This window comes from Chiloscyllium plagiosum, unplaced genomic scaffold (genome assembly GCF_037043375.1).
Source record: "Chiloscyllium plagiosum isolate Xiang-an unplaced genomic scaffold, Cpla_swu_hap1 HiC_scaffold_15, whole genome shotgun sequence".
NCBI classification, from domain to species: domain Eukaryota; kingdom Metazoa; phylum Chordata; class Chondrichthyes; order Orectolobiformes; family Hemiscylliidae; genus Chiloscyllium; species Chiloscyllium plagiosum.
In genome coordinates, this window is record NW_028270153.1 from 54,201,059 (window position 1) to 54,211,602 (window position 10,544).

General features: G+C 39.5%; 1 protein-coding gene across 1 annotated transcript in view; it reads right to left on the reverse strand.

Moving 5' to 3' along the window:
- ctnnbl1 (catenin, beta like 1) overlaps positions 1-10,544 on the reverse strand; it is a 195,996-nt gene that overhangs the window by 70,490 nt on the left and 114,962 nt on the right. The window contains exons 10-11 of the mRNA XM_043710185.2: positions 9,187-9,335; positions 5,679-5,860 (exon numbers count right to left, since the gene is read on the reverse strand). Of these exons, the coding sequence (XP_043566120.2) occupies positions 5,679-5,860; positions 9,187-9,335 (331 nt within the window). The remainder of the gene's footprint in view (positions 1-5,678; positions 5,861-9,186; positions 9,336-10,544) is intronic.

Consider the following 10,544-nt stretch of genomic DNA (forward strand, 5'->3'; position numbering starts at 1 on the left):
AAAATCCACCATGAAGTTACCAATGATTACTTCTGCAATCAGAATAGGATACAACCACTGGGCTGATTTTGAGAAGCACACATCCAAATGGGCTCCAGAAAATCATTCAAATGGTTACATTGGCAAGAAAAGTGAGATGTGTATATATACACACACTTAAGTAAGCTAAATCAAAACAAAAAAACTGAAGAACTGCAGATGCTGGGAATTCTGGAACAAAATCAGAAATTTTGGAAAAGCTCACTAAGTCTGCCAGCAACAATGGAGAGAAAGCAGAGTTAATGCTCCAGGTCCTTCTTCAGAACAGCTCTCCCAATTTTTGCACTAGTCCCCAGATGTTACTAAGGAGGACTTTGCAGTGTTTGACAGGGCTGTTTTTCTGGTGCTTAGGTCCAGCTTCATTTCTTTGTTGAGACTTTGTAGTGACTGAGTTACATGCTCAGCCATTTCAGAGGGGAGTTAAGATTCAACCAATTTGCTGCGATTCTGGAGTCACATGTCAGCCAAACCAGGATTTCCTATCCTGAAGGACATTAGTGGGCGGCACGGTGGCACAGTGGTTAGCACTGCTGCCTCGCAGCGCGAGAGACCCGGGTTCAATTCCCGCCTCAGGCGACTGACTGTGTGGAGTTTGCACATTCTCCCCGTGTCTGCGTGGGTTTCCTCCGGGTGCTCCGGTTTCCTCCCACACTCCAAAGATGTGCAAGTCAGGTGAATTGGCCATGCTAAATTGCCCGTAGTGTTAGGTAAAGGGGTAAATGTAGGGGTATGGGTGGGTTACGCTTCGGCGGGTCAGTGTGGACTTGTTGGGCCGAAGGGCCTGTTTCCACACTGTAAGTAATCTAATCTAATTAGTGAGGCTGATGGGTTTCTCTGACAATTAACAATGGTTTCACAGTCAGCAGTGGATTCTTAATTCCAGATTTTTTTTTTACTGAATTCAAATTTCACCATCTGTTGTCGTGGGACTCAAATCTGGTCCCCAGAACATTGGCTAAGTTTTTGCATTAATTGTTGAGTGATAATACCACTCAGCCATTACCTTCTCTCTATATTCAGTTTAAACGTAGAGCATGATGATTTGGTATAGACAGATAATTCTGAAAGCAAAGTACCCCCGTAAAAGATCCAGAATGGGACCTTTAGGATGTTTAGGAATGCCAAAGCAAAGGGATTCAATGAGCTCTGAGTTGGTGCCAGAGGCAATTAATTTCGATTTAAAATACTTCATTTGTGGTTGAAGGTACTTTGTACAATGAATTCATGAAAAAAACAAGTGCCATATCAATTTAATATGAATTGCCAGTGTTGTGCTTCTTTCCACATTTCAAAACGATCATGCATACAATAGTTCAGATCTTATATGCAGTACGTGTTGATCCTCGTTTTGGAAGGAGGTTTAGAAACATAAAATGAATTATTTTTCTTAAGTCGAATTTGCACAGCTGTCATGTTATGTAATCTTCAAACTTTTATTTTCTTTATTTATTCAAGGGATGAGGGCATCACTGGTCAGGTAGCATTTATTCTCCATCCCAAATTGCCCAAGGGACAGTTGAGAGTCAATCAATTGCTGAGAGTCTGGACTCTGGAATCTTGACTACAGAATATATAGTATACGGTGTCAGCTTTAAGTGTAGATACAATTAATATTAATAGGAGGTCTGCCACAGAAAATGCAACAAATTGTGCTCTCTGGTTTAACTTGATTTGAGACATTGAATGAAAAGAGATACTGGCATTTTTGGATATCTCAACATGATACACTGTAAAAACTACAGAAGGGAAAAGATTCACCTAAATAAGCTGAGGCTAAATAATTGTTCCTTCTTGTACATGTAGCAGTTACTTAATCTAATTATGATGCAAATTAATAGTTATTTACTAATGGTAGTGAGTGGTAATGTTAATTGATTACAAGTCTGACAAAGTGAATTTATTGTTGAGATAGATGCTAGTTAGTAGCTATGGTTGAAGGATATGTCACTGATATAGTGTAACCTGTACGAGAATTCACTGATCAGCAGTGTTCATATTATAACCTGAGTTTCAAATAAGCTTGGAAAATCTATGCTCAATGCTCCATTAACCAAGGTTTACTCATATACAACTTTAAATTGCCAGCCTGAAACTTTTCTTACCAAGTTTGACTGAACAGCAGAGAAGGAATACTTGACCGGGGTGGGGAGCCTGCTGTACTGAGGCAGCAATACATGTCTTAAAATAAATAATGACTACAAAAGAGGAGAAAAGTGTAAATTAGACTCAAAGTGCTATGTGGCATAACTTTATTTTGTAGTTTCTAAAATGCACTTGTTTATGAAGCAAGTATGGAGTTTGGGTTCTTGAGAATTTGTGCTAGTGGGAACTGAGGCTAATACTACCTGCACTTTTAAAAGGAGACATAAATGGGATGGTAGCAGAGGGGATGTTCACACTGCATCTAGGGGAATAAAAAGAGCAGTGGTATCAAATTCAGTTCAATATGGCAAGAAATTAGCAAGTCTAGGTTTGAAACTAGGCAAGGAAAAAGCAAGACTAATAAAGGCATTGGAACTGATGCAAAACGTAACTAGAATGAGAAAATACTGTCACAGCATATAACATATGCTGATATTTCAGTGCAACACAGAAACGTGCACTTGAATTGGTGTCTTTTGGATCAGAAATGAAACTTCATTACACAGACAAGGTAAGAATGCTAGATGTCCTTGCCGAAAGGACATTAGGGAATCCAATGGGTTTTTAAACCAATTGATCAGAGCTGTCACGGTCACCATTACAGAAACAAACTTTTATATTCTACATTTATCAACTGAATTCAAATTTCATCAGCAGCCATGGCAGGTTTTCAAATTGTGACTCTGGAATATTAGCTTAGACCTCTGGATTACTCGTTCAGTGATATTGTTACCGCCTCCCCTTTAATAAATGCAAGTACTATATGACCAACACAACAAGGGCTGAAGCCAACTTCAACTCTGCATAAAAAAAATCAAGAAATCTGAATGGCAGTCCAACTTCAATCTATGTGACAACAACCTACATAGCATGAATCAGTCTTCAATCAAAATGCATGGAATTGGGTTTCTTGGAGTGGTATGGTATTTACAACACAGAAGGCGGCTCTTTGGCATATTTTATACATGCCAATCATTAAACATCCCATTTCCTAGTACATGGCCTGTAGCCTTGTATTTCACATTACTCTTGATTCAATGGACTGTTAAGCTTCTTCACTGATCTGCCATGCAAGGCCTTATCAAAAGTCTTATTGAAGTCCATGCAGATTATGTCAACTGCACCATTGTCACCTATAAGCTTAATTACTTTAAGATTAATTCAACCAAATTTGTCAGATATGTTCTCCTGCAAAAGGTCATGCTGACATTCCTCAATTAATCCTTACCTCTCCAAGAGAGATTAATTCTGGCCCTCAAATATTGTCCAACAGTTTCCCTACCACTGATGCTAAATTTGACTAGCCTGTAGATTCCTGGTTTCTCCCTACTATCCTTCTTGAATAATAGTAGCATATTAACAGCCCTCCAGTTCTCTGACACCTCTCCAATGAAAAGAGGATTTGAAAATTGTCAGAACCCCTGCAATCGCCCTTGCCTCCCACAACAGCTGTTCTGACAAAATGAGGCAATTTGTTCTACCTTAAACTCTTAGTCTGATAAGTAGGGCAGAAATGAGGCGCCATGTTCCCTCAAAGCTTCATGACCTCTGGGAAGCTCCATGCACATCAATTGGAGATTTACTTCCAGATCTACTTCCAGAAGCTACTGCTGCACAGACCTTGGATGTTTGCACAGCAGCAAGAAAACCTAGACAGAACATCGAAGTGTACAATATGTCTCATTTACCATTTATACCAGATGACAGAGTTTGATAATACAACTGGAATGTTATAAACAAAACCAGAACTTGCTCAAAAAGCTCAGCAGGTCTGGCAGCATCTGTGATGAGAAATCAGAGTTAACATTTTGGGTCCAGTGACCCTTCCACAGAGAAAGGGACTAATTTTGATTTCTCTTCACAGATGATGCCAGACCTGCTGAGCCTTTCCAGCAACTTCTGTTTTTGTTTCTGATTTACAGCATCTGCAGTTCTTTTGGTTTTTATTTTGTAATGTTACAAACCTTAGGGGTGGCTCAGTAGATAGCACTACTGCCTCACAGCACCAGGGGCCCAGGTTCAGTTCCAGCCTCGGGTAACTGTCTATGTGCAGTTTGCACATTCTACCAGTGTCTGTGTGGGTTTCCTCCGGGTGTCTTCCACAGTCCACAGGTGTGCAGGTTAAGTGGATTGTGGAGGGTGGTTCTGCGTGAGAAGTTCTTTGGAGGATTAGTGTGGACTTGAAGGGTCAAATGACCTGCTTCCACAATGCAGGGATTTTATGAACTCAACATTATTAGAAAACTTAGGTTTACAACAATATAGCATTCACTGTTCACTACCGGTTTGAATGTATTGTTAATTATAAGATATGGGATTTTAAAGCCACAATTAAAAGATAATGAGAATTCTATTTGAGCATTCTGCTCATAAGTTCTTTCTGATTAAGGCTGTGCATATTCTTTAAACCAGATAAGATTATTTGAAAACATCTATTTCTTTTTCCAAAGGGGAAAGACTGATCGATTTTCAGCTCTGTTTAACAAACTCTAATTAGATTTGTCTCAACTTTTCAAGCTAACTCCAAGAATACAGATGTATTTGCTACTAGCATGACAGCAATGCAGCCACTGAGGAGAACACACCAGTGTTACAATACACAGATTGTTACATTTTAACAAATAAAACCAAATTATATTGAATACATCTGCTTAAATAAAATATAAAATTAAATTTAGGTGTTTTGAAATTTTCCTATTTTAAATTTCAAACATTCTTCATGAGTATCCAAGATATGACTCTAGTTATCAAGCTTTGCAATGCAGGAAATAAAAACAGTAAAGGACTTTTTTTCAGGTAATTTATCCTTAGAGAATTCAGAATCATGCTTGTGTGACAAGAAGCTAGATCTATGTACAAGTGATTAATTTTAGCAGATAAATTTCTGTGATCATCCTCTTATTTTATTTTGAATTTTGAATAAATTTACATCCAGTGACACTCAAAACAGAACACTATCCAGGACAAAGCAGCCTGTTTGATTGTTCCACTGTGAACCACAATAAACATTCACTCCCCCCGCTCTTCTATTGCACAATGGTAGCAGTGCACACCATCTAAACAATACACTGTAATAACTCACGAAAACTCCTCTTTACAGCATCTTCAAAACTAATGACCTCTACAACTTAGAAGGATGATGATAGCAGTCGCATGTGAACACTATCACCTGCAAGTTTGCCGTCTGCTCCCCCCGCAAGCCACACCATCTTGACTTGGAGCTACATCACCATTCCTTCAGTGGATTGTATTCCTGAAACTACCCTATCACCCCTTCACCCCTCAACAGTACTCTGTGGGCATACCTGTCACTGGTCAGCTACTTTCTATTGTGGACTCAATGACCAGTTTACAGCCGTTCAAGGATGCTGTTGATAAAGACGTGAAGGGAAATTAGGGATGGGCAACAAATGTTGGCCTTCAATCCGTGGAAGAAATTTTTAAATATATCAACTGGAGCGGATGGAAGGTTAAAAGATTATGACCATATAGCTCACCTTCATGTTCCTTTTCTGTCATTCCAGCCTTCTTCATTTTCTTTGGCGTTTTCATGAAAAGGGGGAATATTGTCCTTAGTCCAAGAATGTCAACAAACTTGTGACAGTTGTCAGATCCTTCAGGGCCAATCACAGCATGATCCAACACCTTTAGAGCACTGGCACGTGACATTTTCTTTTCTCTATAAACATATCAATTACGTAACATTGATTAAAACAAGTGAACAACTCTCATCACGTGCAGTGTGCATAAATATTTTTGAAGTACAGTATTTGAAAACATGATATAAATCTTAATCAAGGTCCTCAGTTTAATAACACCTTACTCGAAAGACACCTCAGTACAGCAGTGTTAGCCTGGACTTTTATGTTCCAACCCTGAAGTGGAACTGAAGCACAAGAGCTGCTATTTAAAACTCTAAGTCAGTAAACCACAACAAAAATCAAACAATATATATTCTAATCACCATCCTTTTGCATAAAATGTGCTAGATCTGAGAATTTCTTCATCCATCCTACTTTTGTTAAAGCAAAATGGTACAGGATTTATTTGTTCATTAAATGAGGAGTCATACAAACATCAGCAACGTATGGAACATAATAATCTTTACAAATAAAGACCGTACAGATAATCCATGTTTACACAAAAATCTCATTAAGAGCAATGTCAGAGCGTTAAACTATGTTACAAATGGTAATATATCAAAATTTTGGAGTTGCTAGCACTCCAATATTTCCGGTATACTAAAATCAATGGGAAATGTCACGACAGTAATGACTAATGCTTATTAATTTTTTTGTTACAGAAATTGTATGGTTACATTCAGCCCATTATATTAAACATTAATGAAAGAATATTTCTTTTGAATATCCTTGAGCAATAGAGCCCACATGAAGTGGTATTGTGGCACTAGATTCTTTTTAATACTAGATTACTTTCAGCTAAAAATAATAATTTCTGAATTCTACATATTCTACTTACTAAATAAAGAAAAGATTTAAAAATCAAAGAAAAGCAGAAATATATCTTCTGTGCTGTTGAAAACTTGTAGAAATATTTACTTTATTACCTTCAATATCCTGGTCAAGTTGAGCTCTACACGACCACTCTTATCTGATAGCAAATGCATTTACTCAACTAACATTCAGACTTTTGGAAATCAATGTATTAAATACACTGTCAACAAACAATTTTAGAAATTTTTTTTAATCGTGAACTAATTCCTCCGTTTTAGTAGCTTGTTTCAATTGCTTGTAACTTCCAGGAAAATTAAGATGTCTCGTCAACTCTAAGTCAATCAAAGTTGCGGCTGGCCAATTTTGTCTGGGTGGAATGCTCTTTGGCAGGTCAGTGTGGACTCAATAGACTGAATGGCCTGCTTCCACACTATAGGGATTCTACGATAAGGGACGCTGGTCAATTCAGCTTGATTGAACTGTGAATGCTAATGGTTATTTTGCAAGATGGTGGCAGAGTAGGAGCTGCAGTCGGAGCTCCTCTGCTTCGCCTGTTCTTTTTCTTGTTTTCTCTGCCTTTTTTCCCTCTTTTCTGCAGTTTTTTTTTTCAAACTTTTAATTCTTGAACTTAACTGGTGGGAATGGAGGTGGTGACTCTCAGACTGGAGAGACTCAGACAAGTCCATATCAGAGGTCAGCATGTGTGGAGATGTCCTGGGGCCAATTCCTGGAGTGTGTTAGAAGTGGGTCCCAGAGTGGAGGCTGTTGAGAGGACGTGAAGCCCTTGCGACTGCAAGCGAGGCCTCGAGTTTTTAAACTTGGCATGATCTGGAGACTAGGAACAGTGCAATCTGGAGGCTCAGTACTGGCACAGACTTAGTGAAAAGGACTGTAATTCGAGTACATTTTTAAAAAATGTTGTATTCCTACGCTGGACTTTTATTATTCTTTCAATTATGCAACAATACTTAAGTATCTGTACCTAGATATCCTGTACAAAAAATGGTGTCATAAGTGACGACAGTACAAAATGTTTCACTGCACTCGAGTGCACATGACAATAAAGCCAATTCTGATTCTAATTCTAAAAGGGATTAAAGGAAGTTAAAGCTCATGAATAAATTCTCATCATCAAGTGTGATATTTTCAAATGGTGAACTTTTCAGTAAGTACTTAAAAACTTATTTAATTTCCCAAAATGGCTACTTGGCAAAAGTGGGGACTACAGATGCTGGAGATTAGAGTCACATGTGTGGTGCTGGAAAAGCACAGCAGGTCAAGCAACATCAGAGGAGGAGAATCGACTTTTCAGGCAAAGGCCCTTCACCAGGAATGAGGCTGTGAGCCTAGAGGGTGGAGAAATAAATGGGGGGGGGGGGGGGGAAGGGGAAGGTAGCTGAGAGTGCGATAGGTAGCTGGAGGTGGGTGTAATGTCGATAGGGCGGAGAGGAGGGTGGAGCAGATAGGTGGAAAAGAAGATGGACAGATAGGATAGGCCATGAGGCGGTGTCAAATTGAAAGGTTGGAACTGGGACAAGGTAGGGGAGGGGAAATGAGGAGCTAGGCACTGAGGAAGGAGATGTGGCTGGTACAGCAGATTCTGGCAAAGGGCGGTAGGTTCAACTAAGCAGGGAGGGTTTGTGCAGACTGTAGTGGTTCAGTGGAAGTTTCTCTGCTGCTGGGCTAATACTTCTCTTGTTCAGGTTCGCCCTGCTCCAGAGAGGAGTATGTCTCTGAAGACTATGATTCGAAATTAGTTATATAAGTATGAGGAGATAGTACTCAGTGAGCTGAATGTTTCATGGAATGTGGCGAACTGAAATAAGGCTTTCACATGGAAGTGTGGACTTGAACTCTGTTTAAATGCACTACTCTTTGATTATAACAGTTGGTGGGAGTATCGGTCAGTGAGTTGTAACAGGGCTATAAAGGACCATGGGGGTATGGAAATGGGAACTGCAGCAGATGTTGGCATGGAGGTATGAAGGCCAAGGGAGGTGGGAGCAGAGTCTGAGGTGGCATGAATGGATATACCAGTTTTTGGGAAAGGGGAAGGAAGGGGGACAACTGTTGGAGGCATGAGGGATGGGAGAGCTGTTTTTGCAATGTTGTTTTAACAAGCACCATTTCATTGAGACAGCTCTTCCAACAACTAGGAGAAAGTCAGGACTGCAGATGTTGGAGAAGTCAGAGTTGAGTGTGGCCCTGGAAAAGCACCGCAGGTCAGGCAGCATCTGAGGAGAGTCGATGTTTTGGGCATAACCTGAAGAGTTTACACCCAAAACGTAGACTCTCCTGCTCCTCGGATGCTGCCTGACCTGCTGTGCTTTTCCAGCTCCACCCTTTTCAACTCGGCCCTTCCAACAGCCTGTCTTCTTAGCCGACTGTTTCCGTTTAGGCCTCGATGCTGCTCTCTGAACCATGCCTCATTGGAATGAAAATTCAAAGTTCCAAGGTATCTGGGAGCTGAGAATTGTCCTGACTCTGCAAAGGAACGAAACACAGGCATACATTTTTCCTTTTGGAGAGATATATGAAACTGTATCTTTACCTGAGCATCAGATTCATGAGTTGTAGTCCCTCCCCCTTCAGAAATCGATCCCTATTTGAGCTCAACATTAGACATGAGCAAAGGCTATCAAACAGGTTCTCCATCATCTCAAGCTCCTCATTTGTGCTGGGGTTATGACGTTTGAATAACTAAAAACAAAAGGTTTGAAACAGAACTTTTATTTTTCATATTAGGTGTTGACCAATAAAGCCATCGATATTCAATTGAATAAATCCCAAAACCGGCGATGTGGAAATAGAAAATGTACATTATAGGAATAAAAGGCATATATTTATACAGAGTTCACATCTTCAGAGTTGCAAAGAACTTGGCAGCCAAATAATTATTGCTGAATTGTAGTCACTTGTTTTGTAGGCAATCGCAACAGCTGACCTTTAGAAACAGTATGATTCTATAATGAACAATGACCTAAACAACTAGATGACTCACAGTGGTAAGTGACTGTTGGAGATGAGAGAACTCATCTTTTCTTTAAGGAGCACAATTGATTATTTTATATCAATCTGGGTGTTGAAGGCACAGCATCAAGTGAAAGACACTGCTTCCAAGATGCAGTACCATTCAGTCAGGTACAGTATTGTCAGATAGCCAATCTGTTGAAATCTTGCAATGGAACTTTTTATGATCTGACACTACAGATATGTTGCATGCTACAGAAATCTTGCAGTAAGCAAAATTGGACACTTAGATTAAACTGGAGTGAAAAAAAACTTGAAGTGCAGAAATCTCATGTGGTGAGGTCACCGGTTTGTCAGGTAGAACAATGTCAAATATCTGTCTGCTGTACACCGCATCAACATTATTAACACCAAAGACATAGTTGCACAAAATTCTTGCTGAAAGAGCAAAACACTGATTTTAAGAATAGTGATGGAGAAGGGGCTGACATTTTGCTTGGTATGCTATTTTTCAAAGTTCAAGCCTGCAGAAGGCGAAATGCTTTCCAAACCTGTACAGGAGTGGAATCTATGACTAGGCCCTGCAAATTAGTCCTCTTCAGGTACATGTCCAATTGCCTTGACAATGGTTCCTTTACTTCTGACATTATTTCCACATCACTTAAACCACTCTAACCAACAAAAGAATAATCCAGTCATCCTGGTTAATGTTGTCAGCTCTTTAACTTCTTTTTCTATCCAAGATCCTTAAATGCTCCATTCTTACTGACTACCTCATTTATTCACCATTTCTCTTGAGCTCTTTATCGGCTCCTTTCAATTAGTGTACTTAACATGACTTCAAATTCTCAATTAGCTTCAAATTCCACCAGTTCAACTTTGGTTATCAATTTGATAACTTTCCCTGAAAATTTTCACAGACTAATTAACTTTTGCAAT